General features: G+C 39.4%; 1 protein-coding gene across 3 annotated transcripts in view; it reads left to right on the forward strand.

The window, feature by feature from the left end:
- Nucleotides 1–26,948, forward strand: part of HEATR6 (HEAT repeat containing 6) — a 36,625-nt gene that overhangs the window by 4,267 nt on the left and 5,410 nt on the right. The window contains exons 3-18 of one of the 3 annotated variants that reach the window (XM_063799094.1): nt 780–977; nt 1,053–1,193; nt 1,664–1,779; nt 2,614–2,728; nt 4,140–4,241; nt 5,100–5,237; nt 7,216–7,514; nt 8,247–8,424; nt 14,532–14,738; nt 15,107–15,206; nt 17,223–17,578; nt 18,389–18,511; nt 19,178–19,264; nt 23,803–23,937; nt 25,082–25,204; nt 26,379–26,503. In XM_063799094.1, the coding sequence (XP_063655164.1) occupies nt 1,700–1,779; nt 2,614–2,728; nt 4,140–4,241; nt 5,100–5,237; nt 7,216–7,514; nt 8,247–8,424; nt 14,532–14,738; nt 15,107–15,206; nt 17,223–17,578; nt 18,389–18,511; nt 19,178–19,264; nt 23,803–23,937; nt 25,082–25,204; nt 26,379–26,503 (2,168 nt within the window). In that variant the 5' untranslated portion in view covers nt 780–977; nt 1,053–1,193; nt 1,664–1,699. The remainder of the gene's footprint in view (nt 1–779; nt 978–1,052; nt 1,194–1,663; nt 1,780–2,613; nt 2,729–4,139; nt 4,242–5,099; nt 5,238–7,215; nt 7,515–8,246; nt 8,425–14,531; nt 14,739–15,106; nt 15,207–17,222; nt 17,579–18,388; nt 18,512–19,177; nt 19,265–23,802; nt 23,938–25,081; nt 25,205–26,378; nt 26,504–26,948) is intronic. The other 2 variants (XM_063799095.1, XM_001140673.8) reach the window with 2 other exon arrangements.

Consider the following 26,948-nt stretch of genomic DNA (forward strand, 5'->3'; position numbering starts at 1 on the left):
TTGATGCTTACGATGTGCAGCCACAGTTAGCCTACATCAGGGTTTCTCAACCTCAGCACTATTGATATTTTGGCTCAGATCATTGTTTTAGGGGCTGTCTTGCACATTGTGGAATGTTTAGCAGCATCCTTGGCCTCTACCCACTAGATGCCAGTAGCACCTCTCCAGTTGTGACAGTCAAAAATGTATACAGGCATTGCCAAATGTTCCTTGGGGGTTAAGGTTGCCCCAGGTTGCCCCACTCTCTTAAACTAATTAGCGTTTACCCTTAGGTCTCACGTGGGAGAGGTGGACATCCAATTAAATTAGTACTCTGCCAGCAGGGAAGGAAGAATTGGATGCTAGTAGGTAACCAACAGTGTCTGCTGCATGGAGTAAGGCTGTTTTCAGTTTAGAATCTTTGAAACTAACATGGGGTAGCTTCTGTATGTTTACTATTCTCAGGTGTATCATCTTTGTAACACTGGCAATTGGAGATGTTCCTGATCACCTGTGGCACCTATAACCCTTTACCAGCTTTCCAGCACTTGGTGACAGTTTGTCTCAATTGTCCATAAATTGACACTTGGATTAGCCTGGTCTGTCCCAACAAGATTATCAGCTCCTTGACAGCAGGGATATGCCCTCTCTTCATGGTGTATTCCTCATGTCATGTTAGAGATGCAATAGGTATTTAGCAGTTATATTGGTTCACTGTGTATTCATTGAGTGTTTATTATGTATAAGGCAGTTTAATTAAATTTCAGTGCGTTGAAATACTCATATCTGTGTATTCACAGCTGCCAATGTCTGGTTAGTTCAAGGAAAAGTTACAAGGACTTCATCAAGTTCTACTTTACTAAAGAGGAAGAAGTGAGCAAGACCTTGGGGTGGGGAGAAGGCCCCTACGTTGATCAAACTTTCAGGCCCTTTAGAGGTGATCCTTTTGACACATAAACGACAGACACACACTCTCTCTTTTATACAGCTTGATTCAGGTGAGCATACATGTCCATAAAAGCATAATATTTTTTAAAAGTTAGATCAGAATATATCTTTTCCTGTCCTGTTAGGTAATTGTTGATGAACAGCACTTGGATTTCCTGTTGGCATATACTATTTCGGCTATTCATCAGTGTAGTTCCTGGACACACAGGGAAATTCTTCAAGCCCTGGCAGCTCTGGTGTACTGCAATGGCTCCAAATGTCAAAAGGTAGTTTAAAGTGCTTTATCCTTCCTTTGAAAGGCCAGGAGCACAGGCTCTGGTGCCAACACTGTGTTCAGGTTTCTATCTTGCCACTAATCTCTAGCAATTCTTATTCAACCACTCTGGGCCTTGTTTCCTCATGTATAAAATAGTTACTCTGAGGATGAAGTGAGACAATACGTGTCAAGTTCATGGCCCTCGGTAAATAGTAAACATTATTCTTAATATTATCATTACCCATCAGCCATACGGCCACACTAAAGAGCATCAGCAGCTACCTAGGCTGGGAGTAATGATCATTATTGATGCTTTTTGGCATATCTTTGCATATCCATCTGAGACATTTATCTAACAGCTAGTCTTTTGGTGCTTAACTGCCATTTAGTTAAAAAAAGAAAGAAAGAAGAAATCTGTCTAAAACATAATATTTTCCTAGAAGCTTTTCTTTGACCTACATTGACTCTTATTTTTCTTAGTACCTCCCAGAGCTGCTAGGCAACACCGGACTCTTAATGAAGTTGAGTGACTTGGCTCAGTCTGATCCTGAAGTCAGGAGAGCTGCAGTACATTGTATGGCAAACTTATGTCTCAGGTATGTGGCTCCAGTCAAGTTTCTCAATGGTAATAAGATAGTGCCTCTATTGGGCCCTTTGTAGGTAGTTCCCTGTGCCTGAAGCCAGAGCCAACTTAGACAAATAACTAACTTTGCATTTCCCATGTACTTTACTAATAAAATCATCTTATGTTGTTTGTTAATTTTAGTATTGCTTGTAAAGAAGGAAAAAATAGACTAGGACCATATTCCTAAAATGTGGTAATAGTGACATAATGTGCAGTATGTCAAAATTTTGTTTTCTATTGATATAAATTCTAAGCATATTAAGTTTTTAGAAGGATATATTCATGCAAATTTTAAGTGCTGGTGAGATGTATCTGTAAAGGGCAATTTCTTTTCTTTGAAGAAGATGGAAACAGCCCCAGCTGCTCACCCTCGATTCTCACAGTAGGCAATAGACAATGAGCAGCACAAATGTGAACTCGTCTCTGCATAGCACAGTGCTGTCCAGCGAGTAGGAAGGCAGGTACAGATGTGTGATTCTAGCTTGACAGGACCTGTCTGGATTATTTCCCTCCTAAGACTGAACAGCAGAACTAAAACAAGATTTTTCTTTCTCCGTAGTTCTTCTACCACAAACTTCTGTAACCTTTCTGTATGGAAACCACCCTTCCTCTATATTCATTCTAGCCCTGTGCCTGTCCCCCAGCAGTAACTAATTAACCAAAATAATAATTTTCCATAGCATAGTTGCACTCAAGGGTATATTCCAACTCTAATAGTCTATATTACTGCTATTTTTATTTAGTCTTTTGCAAGCCTCATTTTAAAGGAGACTGAGTTTGAGTTGTTTTCTCTGTATGCGTTTAGTGTGCCAGGACAGCCGTATTTGGAGGAGCCCTACCAAAATGTCTGTTTCCAAGCTTTTCTGACTATTTTACAGTCTCCAAAATCATCTGATATGGATGATATCACATTTTGCATGGTAAGTGGACTATCATTGACCTAGTGAATGTTGCGGATGTGTCTAGAAGCAGATTGGAAAAGTGTTACTAACGAGTTTAATTTGCACCATTAGCTTCGTCTAGAGAAATACACATATATGAAATGTTTGTAACCTAAAAAGACTAAAATCATACCATTTCGGTTTAAATTATAAGAAGCTTTTTATTTGTTATATTTTGCAATTCTAGGTTTTTAGAGGAAACTATTCTTTTTCCTTCTGAGTATAAAAGCAATAGTTGCAGGCTAGTGACTATCTTTAAGATGAAAGTAAAGAGAGATTTCACCAAATATATCTGCAATATTTTATTTCTTTTTTAAAAATACGATGCAAACGACAGTTTATTAACATCTTTTAAATTTAGAGTAACACATTTCAAATGTTATATAGCTGAGATAAAGTTCCTTCTAGTCTCCTGCTCAGATATAGCCACTGAAGACAATTTGTGCTGTGTGCCCTCAGATTTTTTTTTCTATATGTAAATGAGCATAATTACAGCTTTAAGTGGGATCATATTTAACATGCTGTTTTGTAACTTTCTTGTTTTGTTAAAACTTAATATCTCTGGGACATCTATTCAGTTCCTGTTAATATACCTCATAGTTTCTAACTACTATGGCTGGAAGACCTTGGACAAGTTAGTTAACTTCTTGGAGCCTCTGTGTTCCTCCCTGAAAAGGGACTGATATAACCACATTGTAGGGTTCTTATGAGAAGTATGTGAAATAAAGCATTCAAAGGGCCTACTGTTGTTGTTGTTGAGTTTAACATTTAGCAGAGGGTTAACTTCTTTTATAATCATTATCATAATCATCAAAATTGAAGTTTTAAAAATTTTCCTACTATTTCAAACAAGGCTACAGTTCACATCATCCCAATGTCGGAAGTGTTTCTTAAGGAGAGAGTTCTAGAAATGAGATTACTGAGTCAAGAAATCAATCTTGGTCAGAATTGCCCTCCAGAAACCAAGTTTCTATAATTTATCATCAGTTCCCACATACATCCCCTTGCTTTTAAGAGGGCTGGGTTTGCCATATTACAGAGCTTTCCCAATTCTGATCTGTGCTATCTTTTTTATCCCTTGTCACATTTTTCTTGCTAAACATCTTCTCTCTTTTTTCTTGCTCACCATTTGTACCACCATAGTGGTTTATAAACATGTACAATAAGACCACTTCATTATTCTTTTCTTCTAGAAAAGAATTCATGGTAGTTTATTAGGTCTCCTTGGATCTTCATCTCTGCTTTGTGTGTGTATATGTGTGTCTATAATAAAGTTTTTTTTCATCATCTAGAGACTGTCTCTCTTCCATCCTAAGTGGTGCTAGTAAGTTGATTCCTGGACAACCAGATTTTATTCTGCCTTCTAACTGGGTCTCCCTTTTCCCCCTAGTTATTGCAAAATGCATTAAAAGGTATACAGTCACTTCTAAATGGTGGGAGAATGAAACTAACACAGACTGATGAACTTGGAGCACTTTTAGCTGTGCTAAAGGTAAGGCAAGTCTTCATATGATCATTGTCTTTCCTGTTTCAACCCATGGTACAAGGACGACTTTACATCCTTATTCTAAGGCTAACTTTGAGGTATTAAAAGTTCTTACATATATTTTGAGAGAGTAGACAAAAATGTTCATATTCAAAGACACTTAATATTAAGAACAGAAAATAAATCTCCATTTAATAAATGCATCAAAAATTTAAAATTATTTATGAATCTTAGGAAGGGAATCGGTAGGGGGGTATGACCTATAGAATATTTAATTATAGACTATGTTGTACTTGTTTGTACAAGAAGAGCCAGTGCTTCTCCTTGGCTTTCTCCTCCAAGTAGTAGACAGGCCAACCAAGACGTGTGTCAATGGGCAGCTTCCGAGCGTGCCAGTCAGTCGGAAAGTCAGGCCAGCATCTCCGGGGACCCAGCTTCTTCAGCCAGCAAAGTAAGAAGTAATTCTTTCCTTGTGGCATTCTCTTGCTCCCACATCAAATAGAGAGATAGCTATAGGTGGAGATAGGTAAATAAAAATGATAAATTTGTTTAAAAAATTATAGACAGATAAAGTAATTGGATAAATTTTATAAATAAATAAGGAAACTAAAACCAGACCTGATTTGATCTGACCAAACCAAATCCAGCTGGAGGCCAGATAAACTTCAGCTCTTCTTTAAGCCCTATGCCTTCAAGGTATCTATTTTCTGTCTCATTTATATTTCCTTAGTAGGCTTTTGAACATTAATCTATGAGTGTTGTGATCCAGACATGGTAAATAGTTCTATTTTATGATTAATGGTTTATGATTAATGGTTTTTTTGGTTTCGTGTGTGCGTGTGTGTCCTTATTCATCATTATTAGAAATTCATGTTTCACGGACTCCCTGGACTAAACATAGAGATGCCCACGGTGTTATACCCAACTCCGCTTCCTCAGTATGATGGGCGAACACCTATCAAACCACAGCAATCAGAATCCAGTGCTTCTCGACCAACTTTGGTACATTTATGTTTATTTAGATTTAAGTTGTGGCTTATTTTTAATAGATTGTTGTGTGTGTTTTCTATGATTTGCATCACTACTACCCTAAAAGCCTACCTTGAATTTTATTTCAGTTTAGGGTTGTTAGCATAGTAAATTTAAACTCATCTGATGCTCAAAGTACCGATTAAAGCATCTTATACTTCTTAGAGGTGTAGTCAGTATAACAGCTATAAAAATGAGCATTCACTTTATACCCCAAACCAAGCATTCTCATCCCCATGATGCTCAAGACCAGGAGTCAACAAACATTCTCTAAACTTTCTCTACTAGGCTAGTAAATACTTCAGGTCTCTGTCATAACTACCAACTCTATTGTAACCGTGCAAAAGCAGCCATAGACACTATGTAAATGAATGGGCTTGACTGTGTTTCACTAAAATTTTATTTACAGAAGCAGGCTGTGTGCTGGGCTGGGTTTGGCTTTTGGGCCATAATTTGCCAACCCCACTCTAGACTGTTAGAAGCCCACCTACCAGTCAGCGCACCGCCTCCACACCTTACATTCTCCTGATTTCCCAGCCTTTCCAGAAGCTGCCATCTCCCTCGTGCTTTGGTTGGAGAACCTGGAGCATACAGATGTATGGCCAAGGATTCACTTCCAGAAATGTCATACCTGATCAAAGTGCTTCTTATTAGAAATTATTTCACTCATTCACTCACTCAGCATTTACCCAACATCTGCTGTGTTCCAGACGCTGTGCTAAGCACTAAGTATATAGACTCTGGCTGCTTTTAGGAGTTTGAGGGAGAAGGCAAAGATGGATAAATAAACAACTACAATGCAATATTATTGTTTCTCTCATTAGAATATTCACAGAGTACTCTGGGAACACATTGAGGACACTCAGTCTAAATGGAGGGGGAAGAGGAGGCTTTTTAAAGGTGTGGTAGCTGAACAGAGATTTCAGAGTGAGTAGCAGTACAGACAAGGAGGAATGAGTGTTTCAAGCAGATAAAACAAAAGATGCATAGACATAGAGAATGAGAGTATATATTGCCCATTTGTTAACTAGTAGGACTAGAGTTTCAGTGCGGGGAGAGAAAGAGTGGAGCCGTTGTGTAGCAGAGGCCAAATGATAAGATTCTTGTACAGGAGGCTGAGTAGTTTGGGTTTTTATCTCGTAGGCAATAGAGATTCATTAAAGAATCTTATATAGGGGAATGATGTGGTCAGATTTGTGTCAGAAAAATCACTGTGATAGCAAATAAAAGAATATGGATCTGGGGGCCACAATAAGTAGTCCAAGATAGAAGTAATGGGAACTTCCTTCCTCAAGGCCACAGACTTTGAGAACGTGGAGGAAGACACAGATTCCAGATATACTTGGATATCAGAAAGAAAGTAACAGGGAGAAAGAAAGAAACTGGCTTCTACTTAGTATCTACTTCTACAGAGACCCAAAGCCCTGAAATGAGCATTGTATGTAATGGACTACCGTCTCTTCTGTGCAGGCATGTGGAGTGGTACTAGCTATGTATCTTACTCGGAGAACTGATAAAATAGACACTCAAGTCATTTTCTATAGGCTTTAATGCTCTTGAGAAATTCCAGTTGAGAAGGCTGAATACTTTCACAACACATGTGCAAGGTAGGAGGTATTAGCCGCATACTTACAGATAAGCAAGGTCAAGCTCAAGAGAGGCTAAATGATTTGCCCCAAGGCACAGAGGTACAATTTAAACCCAGGCCACGTGTTTTACTGTGTCTCATGTATTTCATTCCTTCTTTCTTATAGTAGACAGTAAGCACTTAGCATCATGCCTGATGTTTAGGGTATTAAAGAAGTTCCACTTTTTTCTTTTCTCTTTTCTTCTTTCTTTAAACTACATGTTGGGGACATATTTAGTCACTTTAAAATGAAGAAGTAACGATTCAGTGAAAAGCCATTCTGAAGTAGTTATTATATATGTCTTCATTTGCTCCCACAATCAGAATAAAAAGAAAAAATCCAAAGTAAAACCAAAGAAAATCCAGCAAGGAGAGGAGGAGGAAAAGGAATCCAGTGGTGAAATAGAGGCAGCCCCAGTCACTGGCACAGGCAGAGTGAACCTGCATGAAGGGAACACTTGGTGTCCCTCCTCCCTGGGTGTCCAGAGTTTGCCTTTAGATGGAAGTGGAGCTGCAGAAAAAGATGGAGTCTCCTCACCCTTCACTTCTTCCAGTTGGAAAAGGGTCAGCAGTAGTGAGTCAGACTTTTCTGATGCTGAAGGAGGCATGCAGAGTAAAATGAGGTAGTAGTATTTTGTTACATTTTTATACCTTGTATTCTAAGTTGCATGTAAGTTTATAACTTAACCTGAATGCTGCATGTGATTTAACTTGAAGAGCCTGATTTCTGGGGGGCATGGTGTTATTCAGAACATGACTTGTTCTCTTGATCTGCCATTGCACATGTCATTCCTCTCCTTAGAATATTCTTTTTTGCCTTTTTGTCTTGCTAACCACTACTCATCTTTGATATGGGCTCAGAAATCATATTCCCCGGGAAGCCTTTTCTGCCTTGGTGTTATTCGTAACATGTGATAGTTATCTCCTTAACTGTCCCTCGCTGCCTAGCTTGTCAAGGCTGGGGCTTTGTTTATGTCTGGCAGCCTCAGCATGATGCCTGGCACATACATAGATCATTCAGTAGATATTCGTTGAATGGATGGATGGATACTCAGCAGTGTTTCATGTCTAACACTAGTGTCCTGATATCAAAATGTTGCCCTCTTGTTCTCCAGTTGTGTTTTTTAATTGTCAGCCTTAATAACTTGTTATAGAAACAAATTGTCTTAACATGTTTTGATTGTAGTTTGAAAGAAAAATTTTTAATAACACGTTGACATCTTTAGGAATTATTTAGAATGTTTAATTTTTGAATGTATCATTTGAATTGGTGGAAATAAATACCATTTCATGTTTGCATTTTTTTTTAAAATGATTTTTTAAGTGTTTTTTCTTTTTTCTCTTGGTTATGAAAGGTCTTACCAAGCTAAAGTTCGCCAAGGAGCCTTAGTTTGTTTTCTTTCTACTATAAAATCGATAGAAAAAAAAGTTCTTTATGGCTACTGGTCAGCCTTTATTCCTGATACGCCTGAACTTGGCAGCCCACAGTCAGTGTCCTTGATGACTCTTACATTGAAAGACCCTTCTCCAAAGGTAAGAGAATTTAAACTCTAAGCTTTATAATAGGAAGAAAAAATTTACAGATCCTTATTGTTATCTCTGCCTTATCCTGTCTGATCTGAATATAGCTCTTAGTAACACTGACCCAAGTTCCGACTTGAGAACCACTGGACAGACAGGAAAATAGGAAGTGGGCTTATGTGAATAATACACTGAGGCTGATCATGTAGGATCGCTTCCTGCCCCAGGGCTTGCTTGAAGCCTGAGCACACTGAATTCTAACTTTGGTGTCTCCCTTGAACTGCACTGAAGCAGCTGTGCTTCTCTTCCTTTTATGAAAATGTTGATTGCTGTGGTATTTATAATAAGAAAACATCAGAAATGGCTTAAACAACTCGGTAGAATATCATGGTACATAATGGCTATGAAGGATGCATAAGGCTTAGAAAAATGCCCAAAATGTTCTGTGAAAACACAGGATATAGAATTATGTATACAGTAGGATCCCAAACATGATTTTTTCTTGCAACTTTTCTAGTTTTCAAATCATGTGTAATAAATATTTACATATTTTAATGAGAAAAACTTATTTTTAAAAAGAAGAAAAAAATGATTGGCAGGCATGGATACCTATAGCAAGATATCTCATGGCTTATCAAATATTTGCCTCTGCTTGAATATGTGAATTCTTCTCCAGAATTTAGCCACTTAACCAAGTAAGGAAAATAGCCTGCTGTTTACAATAATGAACATTAAAAAGTCATGCTGAATGGCATCTGGGTGTCCTCAGGTAACCAGCTACCCACAAAGAGAAGTTTTAATTAGGCCAACAGCATATTGTTCCTTTTCTGTTTTTAAGATTATTCCTTAAGGGGTCAGGGGTGGTAACCCACAATACGTTGGAATTCCATATGAGTCATCTCCTTGAGTAACTTACTATATAAGAAAATTTCTGGATGACCCATCAGAAGCTTTTACAAGGTAAAGAAAAATAAATTAGCCTCAATTTTATATACACACAAAAAAATGACTTGTGGGATATTTCAAATACTCCTTATCCTAGGAAATTAAACTGGCAGAAATTTTACAAATTAACTAAATCAATAGTGAATGAGAACCTAGGAGAAAAATGGAAAAATGAGTGGTGGCAAATAAATCAGTAATGAAGCCATTAGAGTAATTGAAATAAAAGCTACTAAAAATATTGAAAATATATATTTGAAGACCCTCCAGCTAGGGGAGCTGCCAGCAGTGGCCAACGAGATGGTGCTGTGGAGCAAGAAGCAGCCCAGCTTCATCATCTTTATCACAGCTGCCCAGCCAAGGGGATGTGGGACACGGGGGTTTAGAACATGAATACAAAAAGGTTATGAGGTCATAGCTGATGAAAATGAATTGGAATAATTTTCATGATGTTTATATCTTCATATATTTTTAAATGTTTACATTTCACTTAAAGTGCCATGAGAAATTTCACCTATTGCAAAGTGGTCTTATCTATCTCCTTGATTTAGGTACCTTTTAGACTTGTTCTTGCTGTTTAACTTTGGTGAATGCAAGAGATGTGCTGAGGAAAAAAGATACAGAACTTCCTTCTGGAGATGTTGTAGATCCAGTACAAAAAGCCACAAGAAAATCCTAGAGAAAAAAAAAAAAAGTCATCCTACTTAAAGTGGATTTTAAAAGATGAAAGAAATTAAATTAGTTCAGTGTAATGGCAAGTGAAATGATCGTACTTAAGAGATTCTTTTAATCAAGTGTTAGCTTGGAAGGGTTTAAATAAGTGTGGTAATTATTGTTTACAACAAAGCTTGGAGCATACCTCTGCAGTCTGTCCATAGTATGATTAACTGTGCACCAAGACATATGCTAGAAAAAAGTGTTGTGGTAAGTGATGTCATGGGACAGGCTTTTGTTTGTTTGTTTGTTTGAGACAGAGTTTTGCTCTTGTTGCCCAGGCTGGAGTGCAATGGTGAGATCTCAGCTTACCGCAACCTCCGCCTCCCAGGTTCAAGCAATTCTGTCTCAGCCTCCCGAGGAGCTGGGACTACAGGCATGCACCACCATGCCTGGCTAATTTTGTATTCTTGGTAAAGATGGGATTTCTCCATGTTGGTCAGGCTGGTCTGGAATTCCTGACCCCAGGTGATGTGCCTGCCTTGGCCTCCCAAAGTGCTGGGATTATAGACTTGAGCCACCGCACCTGGCCCAGTGGGACAGGCTTTTAAAATAAAGACTTCTAGAAAGTTATGTGCATTAAAATTAAAAATAACAGATCATGTAATTAGAATGGAACAGCATTCTGGATTGACCAGGTTAAAAGAGCTGCCATGACTCCAGGCCAAGTGGTCATCTCAGGTGCTCCTTGTGCATATAGAGTTAGATGGCTGGAGTTCCTCTTAGCAAGGATTAAATAAGACAACTGTAGTTTATCTTGTCATTGAAGTGCTTAGTGATTAGTTTTGAGTTTATGGCAGGTCTGATATGACCCATGGCATACTCAGCTGGAAGCACAATTTTAACTGGTGTACTAAGAAATTTTCTAAAGACAAACGGACAGAAGGAAAGGTGATTAGACTCTTCCAGTCAGAATGCCAACAATAAACAGAGGCTACTTTTAGGAAATTGAAACGTAATATGCTAGAATGGTTAATTGGGGAGAAGAAAACTTAGAAATGTCCATTCGGATTTGGCAGTGCTGTGGTACTTGGGAAATGATCACATTTCCATGTTGGAAATGTGCTTCAGAGAGCACATCTTATACACTTCCAAAAGGGACAGAACAAATTATCAATAAAAATAACAAGACTAATTTAAGAATTTCTTGGATATGATTTCCTTAGGTGTTATAAACGCATATTATGGAGAATATCATCAAGACTTGTCTTAAGAAACAAACTACAGGGCAAACCTTTGTCTTGGTACCTTGAGAATTATCCTGATTTACAAATTTCATGATGATGATTTATTGCTCTTTTAGATAACTATAAAAAGTGAAAACAAATCGAAATCTAGATAATAGGTGGTATAACTAGAAAAGAGAATGAAAAGGTTGGAATTGTTAACTGTTATGGAATGGTAGATTTTCTCTCATATGGCCAGCAAAGAACAGGCAATCTTTGCTTAGTGTATTAGCAAAGAACAGGCAGTCTTTAATTAGTGTATCTGTATTGACGCTTCTGATAAAGACATACCCGAGACTGGGAAGAAAAAGAGGTTTAATTGGACTTACAGCTCCACATGGCTGGGGAGGCTTCAGAATCATGGCAGGAGGCAAAAGGCACTTCTTTACCTGGTGGCAGCAAGAGAAAATGAGGAAGAAGCAAAAGCGGAAACCCCTGATAAACCCATCAGATCTCGTGAGACTATCACGAGAGTAGCAGGGGGAAGACCAGCCCCCATGATTCAGTTTCCTCTCACAAGTCCCTCCCACAACACGTGAGAATGCTGGGAGATATAATTCAAGTTGAGATTTGGGTGGGGACACAGCTAAACCATATCACTTAGATACCTCCCGACCCAGAGTCCCTGACACAATGTTGAAATGCTGTTACGTAAAAGACAACTGCCTTTGGAAGTGAGATCCAATAAAATAACATGTGAACAGTCATGTGCCCTGCATGGAAACTTCAATGTACCCACTCCCAGCAGGGACTTCTTTGTCACCCTTCCAGAAATATTCTGAGACCAAACACACATAAAAAGGAAAAAAATTAGGATTGACTAGGCTACCTCAGCAAACATTTGTGCTACGTTCTTAAGTAGCAAAAAAGGAAAAGTACTTTTCTGTTTTATTAGCTTTAGACAAGTCTTCATGTCCAAGGAGGTGAAACTATACACTAGTAAAACCAAGCACACTGACTTCTGTAAGACTGAAAAGCCTTTCATTCATCATTTTAAATATTCAGACAATAAAAACTTAACAAAATGAGCTCTCTGAAGAGCTACACCTGTTATGATTTACTTGCACGTTAGTAATTTCTGCTGAAAGTGCTGATTAGGACTGGTAAACCAGATATTAAATATTGATATAAGAACAAAAGAAGCAAAACTTGTACCAGATTCAGTATCTTAAGTAACAATTATAACAACAAAGATATGTTAAACAGAGTTTAAAGGAAATTAACTCAGAACTGTGAGAAGTACAATTTGATATAGTATCAAATTTCTATATAGATTTTGTAACTTAGTGGAAAAAAATAACCAATTTCAATGACATTTGTTTTCATCTGTGATAGTCATGATTTTCCCCTTAAGATGCCAAAATTGTGCTAAAATTTTTGACTTTTGGAACATTAGTTCATTTCTTTCCATTCGATTTTTAATTTCATTCAGTTTGTGAGCTGTTGGAATTGTGATTTTTAATTGTCTTCTAAAGAAATGAAGGTTTAGCATAAGATCTATCTTGTTGAGTTCGGACCAGCCTCTAGTAGGGATTGGCCAACTGTGGCCTGTAGGGCAAATCTGGCCCACCACCTGTTTTTGTACAGCCTGTTAGCTAAGAATGGTTTTTACACTTTTAAATGGTTTTAAAATAAAACAATAATATCTTGTGATATGTGAAAATTATATGGAATTCAGATTGCGTTGTCCATAAATCAAGTCTTTTTGGAACGCAACCACGTTTATTCCTTTACATGTCTATGCTACAATCACAGAGTTGGGTGGTTGTGACAGAAACTGGCCCACAAAGTCTAAAATATAAAATGTTTACTGCTGGCTCTTTACAGAAAAGTTTGCCAGCCCCTGATCTAAGTCCTTTTTGGATCAGCTGACTTGTGTTCATGCTCTCGCTCTCTCGTTTTTTCACACATATACACACGGTTTCCTAATACATTGTCAATTTCCCACCTTAGGGGATTATGCTTAATTCTGAAGTCTGGTGCTACTGTACTTCAAATTTCTCTTCAGAGCAATAAGTCTAGATTTCTACGACTCCACTCTATAAAAGGCCTGCCTGGTGATTTATTACCTGGTTGTTTGGAGATAATATAATTGAAGGCTTTTGGGAAAACCTTTTTTGCTCCAAACTCAGATATGCTTCATATTGAGTAACTATTTAGGTTAGATTCTAGAATTGTAATGTTGGTTCCCCGCTTTTAGATTTTTTGACTGAAAATGTTAATTATCATTTTTGGATGAGCTGGCCAAAGAGAGTACAATATTATTCCGTATTAATAGTCCTATGCTTATTACCTATATCCCATTTTTGTAAAGTTGGGCTTTCTTTTCCTTTCTAATACTACAAAATCATCTGAGTACCAATTGAAAGTAATCTTTCAACCTTATAAAGAAAATCTTGGTGCCAATGACACCTTTCCTAACAAATACAGCAGTCCATGACAAAGATGTACTTTTTGTCCTTTCCATTCATAAGATTGTACTTAATGGTATTCCTTTTTTGAATTGTCAAATACTGTCACTGCAGGCAGTGTTATTTCCTGTACCTAAGACTGTTTCTGAAAGTTGGATCACTAATGATGTCTGCCAAGCAGTATGTACACAAAGTTCCTAAAGTCCTATTTAAGTTAACATTGAACACACATACTTCAGAGTGGAATATGAGGCATAATGTTCTCAGGAACTTTGATAGGAAACAGACTCTAGGCACATGTGTTTTTTCTACCCCATGGGCTGTTTAGTTCTAACTTTTCAGTTGGCATTCTGCTTGAATAAACCAGGCCTCTAATTCTTATTCTCATGCTTAGGATTTCAGATTTTTGTGCTATGGTGTAGCTTAGATTTATTTCTTACTGTAAAACACCTAACAGCAATGGGTTTCTAATTTTTTTTTAGCCAGGTGTGGTGGCACACATGTAGTCCTAGCTACTTGGGAGGCTGACGTGGGAGGATTGCTTGAGCCCAGGAGTTTGAGGCTGCAGTGAGTTACGATTGCGCCACTGCACTGCAGCCTAGGTGACAGAGCGAGACTGTGTCTCTAAAATAAAAATAAAATAAAGATTTTTTTTTAGGTGTGGGACGCAAGTGGCCTAGTTTTTAGGAACTAACAGATAATCCCATTGCCTTTATTCTTCCAATTAAAATGATTGTAAATACTTTGAACATTAAATATGTATAGGAAGAAGGGAATCTGACTCCTAATTTTCAACTAATCAATGTGAATCATCCCGAAATTTCAGACACGTGCCTGTGCTCTGCAAGTTTTATCTGCCATCTTGGAAGGCTCGAAGCAGTTTCTTTCTGTTGCTGAAGATACCAGTGACCACAGAAGGGCTTTTACCCCCTTCTCCGTAATGATCGCTTGCAGCATTAGAGAGTTGCACAGATGTCTTTTGTTAGCTTTGGTGGCGGAGTCATCCTCACAGACCGTTACTCAGATAATTAAGGTAATGTACCAACTGTGGGTTCCAGAGCAGGCTTCTCTGTTTTAATTTTGTATACTGTTTTACATAGCTCAAAAGTAACTTGACTTAAGAATATAACTAAGTAATAGTTTTATTAAAAATACACTATTTGGAAGTCTGTACCTACTCGTCTGATCTTATCTATAATCTCTGTATGTCCTAATAAATGATTTGCTAAAAATACTTCTTTATCTTTAGTTGTACCAATGAGAATACAAGTGTTATTAAAAACAAAAAGGGCTAATTTTTAGTTGTGTGAAAACTTTTCTTTTTTAATTAAATGCTGCAAAATTTGTTCTATGCTGTGGTTTAATCAAGCCTTTTGATGAGCTACTTTTTGTGTTTTACAGTGCCTTGCAAATTTAGTATCAAATGCACCTTATGATCGTCTAAAACTCAGCCTGCTGACCAAAGTCTGGAACCAGATAAAGCCTTATATTCGCCACAAAGGTTTGTAGTGGCTTAAAACTGATGGCTTCTTTGTATCAGTCAGATGCAGACTATTAGTAAAAATATACAGATACAGATATATGTATATATTCAAAGCATTTTTACAACTCTTAAGAGATCTCTGCTTTTTCTTCTCAACTTTTCAGGGGTATAGGCTGTTGCAAGAATTGACACCTCAAGTCCCAGTGGAAGTGAGCTAGAGACTTAATTGTAAAGTTTGCCTGTTTAATGCTCAGGGCAGTGACCAGAGTATCCCTTTAGAATTAAGATTGAGCCAGGTGCAAGCAGCCCCCCTGAGGAGTATGATCGTTTATATCCCTTACACATAGGTAGAGGATGGATGGATGGTTAGATAGACAGACAGACGGACAGATAGATATTATCTACTTTTTGGAAAGAAAAACTGGAATACAAAATTAAACTTCTTTATTGTTATTTCCTATGAAGTTCAGATAAAACCCCAGAACTTCAAATCTTTACTAAGTGCAGTCTTATTATTTCCTCCTACACATAATGTATTTGTGCTATAAACACTTGCCTTTTGTAGATTTGCCTTTCTTTTGTTTGCAAGCTTTCAGATCAGACCACATTCTGATGAGTTCAGTTTTTCAGGCAGAATTGTAACAAGGAAGGAATAGTGGATGTTTTCTGTGACATAGTGGGAAGAGCATGGGACCTGAAGTCAATCCAAGGGTCTGGATCCCACTCCCATTTTTGCCATCTCATGTCCATGGCCCTCTCTGAACCCTAATTTCTTCCTAACAGCAAGAATTATAACTACATCATAAGATTTTTATGAGGCTCAAATGAGATAATGAGATGTAACTAAGTCCAGTTCACTACTTACACTAATATGTAAAAAAGGGACCCAGAAAGATAAGTCTTACCCTAAGGTTTCCCATCACATTCATGGCAGAAATAAGATGAAAACAACCCCTGCTCATTCCACTGTACCAACTTTTCATTATCTGCATCTTCAGCTGAGGAGAGTGCACCATGCCTCAAAGTTTCCTTTCAAGTATCTGACTTTATCCTCAAGTAACTTTTTTTCATTAAAATGTTCAAACCCTGAAATTCTTAGGTATGAGCCTAACAAAATATGTACAAGATCTATATGAAGAAAACTGTGAAACTCTGATCAAATAAAGAACTAAATGAATGGACAGAGATTCCATATTCCTGGATAGCAAGGCTCAATATTGTGAAGATGTTACTTCTTCCCAACTTGATCTATAGATTCAGCGCAGTCTCAATCAAAATTCCAGCAAGTTATTTTGCAGATATCAATGAACTGATTCTGAAATATATATGGATATGCAAAAGACCTGGAATAGCCAACACAATATTGATAGAGAAGAACAAAACTGAAGGACTGACATTCCCTGACCTCAAAATCTACTATAAAACTACAGTAATTAAGACAGTGTGATACTGGCCAAGGAAGAGACAAACAGATCAATGGAACAGAATAGAGAGCCCAGAAATAGACCCACATAAATATAGTCAACTGATCTACAACAAAGGAGCAGATACTTTTCAACAATTGGTGCTGGAACAGCTGGACATCACATGCAAAAAAAAATGAGTCTAGACACAGACCTTTTAGCTTTTTAAAAATATTTCTTGTTAAAATCCGGGGTTCATTCAAGGTACATGCATTGCATTTAGTTATTATGTCACTGTAGTCTTTTTAAATCTAGAGTCCCCCCACCCATCTTTTTTATATCAAACTGACTTAGGAAAGAATCCAACCCAATTGTCTTATAGAATGTGAACTCTAAGCTCTGTCACCAAAGATAACAAAATAAATCACATTCTCAATTTGTCAGATTGTTTCTTTATGGTGTTAACTTACTCTCCTGTCCCATGTAGTTCCAAACTGGAAACGAGGTCTAGAAGTTTGATTAGATTCAGGTTACACAAGGAACTACTAATTTTTAATTGCCTGCTGGGATAACTACCATCTTTACAGTAGTTGTTGCCATGATGATAAGTTCTTACTGCTTCCTTTGACAGATGTTAATGTTCGTGTGTCAAGTCTCACACTCTTGGGAGCTATAGTGTCCACCCACGCACCTTTACCTGAAGTCCAGCTACTTCTGCAACAGCCATGTTCTTCTGGACTCGGTAATAGCAATTCAGCAACCCCTCACCTCAGCCCTCCTGATTGGTGGAAGAAAGCCCCTGCAGGACCCTCTCTGGAAGAAACGTCAGTTAGCTCACCTAAGGGGTCTTCAGAGCCCTGCTGGCTCATTCGACTCTGCATTTCCATTGTCGTACTGCCCAAGGAGGATTCCTGTTCAGGTAGCGATGCTGGCTCTGCAGCAGGAAGCACCTACGAACCATCCCCCATGCGACTGGAGGCCTTACAGGTAGGAGATTTCATTTCCTCATCTCTGAAATGGAAGTAACCATTCCTCCTTCAGAGTGACTGTGAGGAGCGAGCAGGTAAAACCAAGCCATATGTCAATTGTGTTCGTGGGAGTTGTATTTTAGGTATGGGTGGTGTATTGTTTTGTTGTTGTTTTGTTTTGGGGAAGTGTTCTTTGGTTGTAAAATAGCAGATTCATTCCTTTTTGTTCTTTGATTGCAAATTATTTTAGTCCCTTCAGGTATTATATGACAGGTGGATGTAATAGATTGTAGAATAATTCTGAGTGAAATTGTACAGTTAATTTTTGATTTTTGCAACTTAAATGTTTAATTCTCTATAAGCGTTTCCTTGGTCTTGTACCTGCTTAGAGTAACAAAATAATTGTTCCTTCAAAGGAAGAAAACAATCCTAGATAAAAGAGTTTACTTTTTCTATACAAATATGATCTGAGACTAGGCCTGGTCCTGGGGTCTGCTGCTAATTAACTGGGCAACATGAAACATGTCCTTTAATCTTGTCAGGCTTAGTTTCTTTAGCTGTAAAATTCAGTTAATACCTACTTTAAAGAATAGTTCCAAGACTTAAATGAGATTATGTTAATGAAAAGCAATCATATACTAAAGCACCATAAAACTATGATACAGTTTATTGATGTTAGTCACAAAATAAAGATTATGGTTCTTAATTTCATTCAACAGATTTCAGCCCCTGTTAAATGTAAGCGATTTCTGAAATATTGTAACACTTTTCTGGATATTGCAGCCTTGCACTCAGGTCTTAGAGGGTTAATTCCATGCTCTCTTTGCAGGTATTGACTCTTCTGGCAAGGGGCTACTTTTCAATGACTCAAGCCTACTTGATGGAGCTTGGAGAGGTGATTTGCAAGTGCATGGGGGAAGCAGATCCATCCATTCAGCTTCATGGAGCAAAGGTAATTTTCATCAAAACCACAATGCTTTTTCCTTCTCTTCACTTTATATCCTTCCTTTTCTTCACTTTATATCCTTCCTTTTCTTCACTTTATATTCTTCTGCCACATGTCCTTCAATTCTGAGATTTCTTAAAGAGATTTCAGGTAAGGAAGACATACATTCTTCTGTTTTCGGCTCTTACATATAAACCCCACGCATTGACTCAGTAACAAATTAATATGATATAGCTGTTGATTTCAGTCCTTGAAAGAATGCCTCTGTTAACAGTGACTGAAAAAAGAAAGAAAATTAGTTGCAAATTATGTTTCCCCTTGATTTGAGGCGATCTCCAAACTCAAGTGAAGGTGTTACTAAAGTGAAGGTGTTACTAGAGTGAAGGTGTTACTCGAGTGAAGGTGTTACTCGAGAGAAGGTGTTACTCGAGTGAAGGTGTTACTAGAGTGAAGATGTTACTTGAGAGAAGATGTTACTAGAGTGAAGGTGTTACTCGAGTGAAGGTGTTACTAGAGTGAAGGTGTTACTCGAGTGAAGGTGTTACTCGAGTGAAGGTGTTACTCGAGTGAAGGTGTTACTCGAGAGAAGGTGTTACTCGAGTGAAGGTGTTACTCAACTGAAGTCATTCATTAGTTCTGATGCTCCACTTCGGTAATTCTTTTTCTTGGCAGCTTCTGGAAGAACTGGGCACAGGCTTAATACAGCAGTATAAACCAGACTCCACTGCAGCACCTGATCAGAGAGCACCAGTCTTCTTGGTAAATAAATGTCAATTCATAGTTTTCTTTTATTAATGCTTCAGTTGCAGTTTTATTTTGAATCTCAGTGATAAATGGAGTAGATGATATGGTTTCTTCCAGTGTCAAAAATGATGTTTTATAATCCAGGAAAACATGAAACTAGTATAAATTGGTTTTATTTTACATTTCAGTTTATTTGCAGTTTAGTTTGTGGTAGGCTTATGTATAACATATAACCAGCAATAGTAAAACTAATATTTCTTTTGCATAAAACCTAGTTTTTTATGCAAAAGAGGTTTATCTGGCTCACAGTTCTGCAGGCTGTACAAAAAGCATGGTGCCAGCATCTACCTCTGAGGAAGCCTCAGGAAGCTTTAAATCCTGGTGGAAGGCAAAGGGGGAGCAGGCATGTCATATGGCAAGAGAGTAAGCAAGAGGGAGATGCCAGGCTCTTTTAAACAACCAGCTCTCGTATGAGCTCATAGAGTGAGAGTTCACTCATTACCACAAGGACAGCACCAAGCCATTCAAGAGGGATCCACCCCCATGACCCAAACACTTCCTATTAGGCCCACCTCCAGTGTTAGAGGTCACATTTCAGCATGAGGTTTGAGGAGGCACACATCCAAACCATATCATTCTGCCTCTGGCCACCACAAATCTCATGTTCCTCTCATTGTAAAATACAGTCACCTCTTCCCAATAGTTCCCCAAAGTCTTAACTCTTTATGGCATCACTCAAAAGTTCAAAGTCTCAGCTGTGACTCAAGGCAAGTTCCTTCCACCTATGAGCCTGTAAGATCAAAAACAAGTTACTGATTTTTAAGATACAATGGTGGTACAGGCATTGGGTAAACAGTCCCATTCCAACAGGGAGAAATCAGCCAAAAGAAAGGGGCAACAAGCCCCACACAAATCCAAAACCCAGCAGGACAGACATTAAACCTTAAAGCTCCAAAATAGTCCTTGACTCCATGTCCCGCATCCAGTGCACACTGGTGCAAGGGGTGGGCCTCCAAGGCTTCTGGCAGCCTTACCCTTCTGGCTTTGCTGGGTGTAGGCTGTGTCCCACTCCCAGAGTTCCACTAGGCAGTGCTCAGTGGAGACCGTGTGTAGGGGCTCCAACCTCACATCTCTCTTTGGCACTGCCCTAGTAGAGGCTCTCAGTGGGGGCTCTGTCCCTGTGGCAGGCTTCTGCATGGGCACCCAGGCTTAGGGAATCCTCTGAAATCTAGGTGGAAGCTCCCAAGCCTTCTTCGCATTTGCATTCTGTGCATCTGCAGGTTTAACACCACATGGAAACCGCTAAGACTTACAGCTTGTACCCACTGAGCAGAAAACCGAGCAGTATCTGGGGCCCTTTGAGCCAAGGCTGGGGATGCTGGGAGCAGTGCCCCAAGGCTGTGCAGGGAAGTGGGGCCCTGGGCCTGGCCTCCAAAACCACTTTCCTCCTAGGCCTCTGGGTGTGTGATGGGAGGGGTTGCCTCAAAGATTTCTAGAATGCCCTCCAGGCTGTTTTCCCGTAGTCTTGGCTGTTAGCACCTGGCTCCCTTTTAGTCGTGCTAATCTGTCTAGCAAGTGGTTGCTCCGAGCTTGGATTCCTTCTCTAGTACAGGGCCAGGGTGCAAGTTTTCCACATTTTTATGCTCTGCTAACCTTTTAATGATAAGTTCCAACTTTAAGTCATTCCTTTACTCCTACATCCGACTATAGGTTGTGAGAAGCTGCCACATCACCTGTTGAATGATGCTTAGAATTTCTTTCACCAGATACCCTAAGTCATTACTCTTAAGTTCAACCTTATGCAAATCCCTAGGACATGGGCATAATGCAGCCAAGTTTGCTAAGGTGTAACAAAGGTGACCTTTCCTCCAGTTCTTCAAACTTTTTTATTTCTATCTGAGACCTCCTCAGCCTGGCTTTCACTCTCCATATTTCTATCAGCATTTCGGTCACAACCATTTAATCAGTCTCTAAGAAGTTCCAAACTTTCCTTTGTCTTCCTGTCTTCTGAGCCTTCCAAACTCTTTCAACCTCTGCCCAGTACCAAGTTCCAAAGCTGCTTCCACATTTTTAGGTCTCTTTATAACAACACCCCATTCCTTGGTACCAATTTTCTGTATTAGTCTCTTTTCTGCTGCTGTAAAGAAATGCCTCAGACTGGACAATTTATTTTTCAAAGAGGTTCGTCTGGCTCACAGTTCTGCAGGCTATACGAGAAGCATGGTGCCAGCATCTACTTCTGGTGAGACCTCCAGAAGCTTCCAGTCATGGTGGAAGGCGAAGGGGAAGTAGGTGTGTCACATGGCGAGAGAGGAAGCAAGAGATGCCAGGCTCTTTTAAACAGTTAGCTCTCGTGTGAATAACAGAGTAAGAACTCACTTATTACCACAAGGATAGCACCAAGCCATTCGGTAGGGATCTGCCTGCATCACCCAAAAACCTTCCTCTAGGCCCACCTCCAACATTGGAGGTCACATGTCAACATGAGATTTGGAGGGGACACACATCCAAACCATATCAGCCACTTAATGGATATGTGGTTATAGGCATGGTTTCCTAGTTGTAAAAAAGGAATAATAAACCATAACCCTTCAGTCACAAGGCTGTTGAAAAATCGAATGACATGTAAAGATGCTAACACATAGGAGGTAATTCCGTTACCCATGTCCCCCCCCACCCCCCACCAGCCCCGCCACGATTCTATTCAATTCCTGTGATTTCAGGTTGTTTCTGCTACCCCTACACTGTGCCAGTTCCAAAGATGGATGAAGGGCATGTGACCACACCAAAAAAGGCTTCTACTTAGTGCTAAAAGCAAAATTAGCTCAGTGTTGGTGCTCTTTGCTCCCTCTGCCCTTTGCATTTTGCCTATTCTTTTCCCTTCACAATTTCTGTCATCCTTGCAGTGAATTAAAGATTCTAACCCTAGTCCCTGCCTTAGAATGCCACTAAAACTTTCATATAACATGCGCAGGGAAGTGAGTTGAGCTTTGTTATCAGACAGAACTAGGTTTGAATTCAAACTTCTCCCTTTGCTAGATAGATGACTTTGGGCAAGCCTCTTAACTGTTCACACTCAGGTAGTGTTCATCTGTGAAAAAAAAAAGACATGTTTTCTACATTGCTTGTCTATTAATGAATAACAAATTAAGCATTTAGCAGCTTAAAGCAATGTACATTTATTTTCTCACAGTTTCTGTGGGTCAGGAATTAGGAGTGGCTTGGCTGAGTAATTCTGGCTTAGTTCTCACATGAGGTTGGGATCAAGATGCCCCCAGGGTTGCAGTCAACTGACGGGTTGCAAGACTTGATGGGGTTGGAGGATCCTCTTCCAGGGTGGCTCACCCATAGACCTAGCAAATTAGTGTTGGCTGCTGGCAGAAGGCCTCAACTCATTTCCTCCCCATGAGGACATCTCCAGAGGGCTGCTTGAGTATCCTCTTGACATGGCAGCCAGCTTCCTTCACAGCAAGTGATCCAGGGGAAAGAAAGCAAGACAGAGCTGTGGTGCTTTTTATGACCTAGCTTTGGAGGTTTAGTGCTGTCATTTCCACAACAATCCTATTGGTTACACAGGTCAGCCTGTTCAGTATGGGAGGGGACTACACAAGGGTGTAAATATTAGTAGGTGACTGTAATTGTGTGCCATCCTGGAGACTGGCAACCACTTTTTGTCCACATTCTTCTGGAGTGGGGCAGGGAGGACCCAGACTGGGTTTCCAGGAGCTGAAGTAGGAGAAAGACAGAACTGGTGCATGACATACACAGCAAAACCCAGGACTAGGTCCATGGAACAGAAATAAAACATACCAAAACCACAGAGATTCACAAATGAACATGAAATCACAGGATATGTATAAAGCATGGAAAAGAAACTGTTGACATGGCTACTTTAGAGGCTGTGAAGTGAGGTAGTTCTTCAAAGTGCTGAAAACAGAACCGACTGCCCAATTTAAGAGTGTCCACTGTATACCAGGCCCTGCACTAGAAACCTTACACAGAATATTACATTTTGTTATCACACAGACTCTGCAAAGTAGTTGAAAAAGCCCTAGCCGACTGTCAACTGATCTGGATTCTAGTTCACCCCTGCTGCAGATTAGCAAGTTGTATTGTCTCTTTGTGCCTCAGTTTCCTTGTGTGAAAAAGTAGGAATAATGCTACAGACCCCATTTATTTGTGCCAAGGAATAAAATAAGTTGATGCTTGTAAAATACTTAGAGCAATGCCTGGCATGGCATGAGCTCTCTGAAGAACATTAGCTGCCGCTGCTGTTGCTGTTACTGTCATCATCATCTTCAGCCTCCTCTTGATTATTATCACTGTTGCTGCGTAACTTTATCAGACCGCAGTCTCCTAATCAACAGGAGTTGAACGGGAGGCTTAAACCAAAGTCCTTACATCACTGTGGAAGAAGAACCAATGAAAACACTTACAGAAAGCTGCTACTTTAAGGGAAAATGTTTCACTAAGGCCATTTCTGGTAGGCTTAGCTCCAAGTTGGTTCCCCTGTTATGTCTTGGGCTGCAGCTTTTACTTTGCCTCCGTTCCAGGTGGTGATGTTCTGGACTATGATGCTGAATGGTCCTTTACCCAGAGCCCTGCAGAATTCAGAACACCCAACTCTCCAGGCGAGCGCCTGTGATGCCCTGTCTTCCATCTTGCCAGAGGCCTTCAGCAATCTGCCGGTAATGTGAGGGTGTTTTCTCACCCTTAAATCATGGCTGGAGCACCAGAGCTAGAATTTGATGCTTTTGCATTTTGAACCAGTATTCAGCATCATCTCTGATGAAAAGGCGCTAGTTCTACTTGAGTTGGGGATGAGGGCACTGGGGAACAGCAAATAGGAAAACTTGAAGCCTTAATATATCAGGAAAGCTGTTTCCCCCTGTGCATTAGAGTGTAGGTGGTAGAGGCAAGGGTAGAAGAAGCTTGGAAGGCAGAGAGATTTCAGGAAGATTTCATATCCAAAGTTTAAAAGGCCTGAGTTAAAGCCCAGCTCTTCGACTTGCTAGCACTTTGACTCTTAACCTCTCTAAGACTTGATATTATCATCAATAAGATGGTAGTCATGTGAAAAATAACAAGTATGTGAAAATACTTAGATTTGTTGTCCAACACTTATGGTATTTGTCTTAGTCTGTTTGAGCTGTTATAATAAAATACCATAAATTGGGTGTCTTCTAAACAACAGAAATGTATTTCTCATAGTTCTGGAGGCTGGAATTAAGATCAAGTCACTGACAGACACAGATTTGGTGCCTTGGGAGGGTTCGCTCTCTGGCTCACAGATGGCACCATGTGAGCTGTGTCCTCAGGTGGTGGAAGGGGCAGGCAGCTTTCTGGGGCCTCAATCATAAGGGCACTAATCTCTTTCATGAGGGCTCTGTTCCCATGACCTAATCTCCTTCCCAAAGCCCCACCTCCTGATACCATCACCCTGGGAGTGAAGATTTCAACATAGGAATTTTGGGGGAGCATAAGCATTCAGAATACTGCTATTGAGAATAGCAGTATTCAGACTGCTTTTTTTCTTTAGTCCTCAGTGACATTTGCCTCCATTCTTATTTACATAAATGAGCTTCTATAAAGAAGGCAACTTTAATAAAGGTTAAATGTGATGAGATGCTGTGTGTGTCTTGCACAAAGTGGGTGCTCAGATAATTATGGAATCTGAATTGAACCTGCTTTTTACCAGGGTAGCCTCAAGGTCGCAATGGTGTTCAACTCCTGATTATGGTCTCAGACACAGATATTTCACATCTTTTATGGAAGCCTTTGGCTCGTAGTTATTTCATTCTCATTTTTCCCTTGTCAACCTTCTCATTGCAGAATGACAGGCAGATGCTGTGCATCACAGTGCTGCTCGGGCTGAATGACAGCAAGAATCGCTTAGTGAAAGCTGCAACTTCGCGGGCCCTGGGAGTCTATGTGCTTTTTCCCTGTCTCAGACAGGTCAGAGTGAGCCTATTTAGCTCTTCTGTGCCCCTTTTGTAGTCCATGACACCCCTATTTTGTGGATATAGAGCTCCTGCATTGGATGGTAAAGGAAACTAAATTGCTTTGTAATCTGATATCTGTAATTGCTACTAAAATATGGTCATGGGCCAGGCATGGTGGCTCATGCCTGTAATCCCAGCACTTTGGGAGGCCAAGGCGGGTAGATTGCTTGAGCTCAGGAGTTTGAGACCAGCCTGGGCAACTTGGCAAAACCCTGTCTCTACAAAAAATTTTAAAAATTAGCCAGGCATGGTGGTATGCACCTGTAGTCCCAGCTACTTGGGAGGCTGAGATGGGAGGCTCACTTGAGCCTGGGATGTGAAGGTTGTAATGAGCAGAGATCACACCACTGCACTCCAGCCTGGGTGGCAGAGCCAGACACACACACACACACACACTCTCTGTCTCTCTCTCTCTCTACATATATATATGTAGTGTTATACATAAATATATGTATAACTACAGGCATTACCATATATATAAATGAACTAAGGCATTACCATATATATATATATATATATATATATATATATATATATATATATGGTATTTATTTATTTTTAATTTTTAATTACTTAGCACACAGCCTGGGACCTTAGGCACCCAATAAATGCTTAAATTAATGATCTAATAAAAATGAAATGGGTCATTACCAGGTGGTAGTCATCATTTAGAAAGCTGACATAGTTTTTACTAAGAAGGAAATAATGTCCTCTTTCACTCTTACTTGTGACATTTATCTCACTGAGTGATGTGTAGTACATAGGATGTGTTTTGGAAATGCATTTCTTTTTCAGAACATTATTTCCCGAGACGGAAATCAATCAAGCACAGAATTCACAGATAACTGTCCCAGGCCAGCTTATATATTCGATGTTCATAAGAGCAAAATCCATAGGCTCCTCGGGTGTCCATGGCACATACCAAAATCATGGGAGCTTCCCCTGGGATTTTTTTGAGTGTCCAAATTGTAAAATATAAGAACAGTAAATTGATTGAGTAGATGAATTTTTATTTCTAAGTAGAAATGTGCATGAAGGCTTCCAGCTTTATCTGAAAATAAGTGAGAATTTCAAAGGTAGCAGCATGACCTGCTAAAGTAACTGCAGTGTTTTGTTTTGTGTTACAGGATGTCATATTTGTTGCAGACGCAGCAAATGCAATATTGATGTCACTTGAAGACAAGTCTCTGAATGTTCGAGCCAAAGCAGCCTGGTCCCTGGGCAACCTGACAGACACTCTGATTGTCAACATGTAGGTGACTGAGCTTGCTTTCCCCAGCTGACTTCTGAGATTGAGGGCCCAAGAGAATGTCCTCGATCTCTACCATGAAAGAATCAGCAGTAGTTCCCGCATATTATGCAGTCAGTCTTCCTGCTTTTTTTGTTTGATATTCCTTCAGAAAATAAAATTAATAAGCTGTTCTTAATATATATTAGGAATGCATTAAGATATATATGTATTAAAAATACTGTATGCCGATATAAGTAATATGTCCACATTATAGAAAACATAAAAGCAAAACCTTAGTAATGGTTACTTTACTTTTAAAATGCATTTTAAAAAATTTCTTATAGTAGTATATTCACAGGCTAAAAAAAATCCAGATAGTACAAAGCAGCTTTCAGTGTGAAGCCTTTCTCCTACCCTGACACCTTAGTTCCCCTCCCCAGAGGTAGCTGGTTATTCATGTGCACGT

The sequence above is a fragment of the Pan troglodytes genome, chromosome 19 (assembly GCF_028858775.2).
Source record: "Pan troglodytes isolate AG18354 chromosome 19, NHGRI_mPanTro3-v2.0_pri, whole genome shotgun sequence".
NCBI classification, from domain to species: domain Eukaryota; kingdom Metazoa; phylum Chordata; class Mammalia; order Primates; family Hominidae; genus Pan; species Pan troglodytes.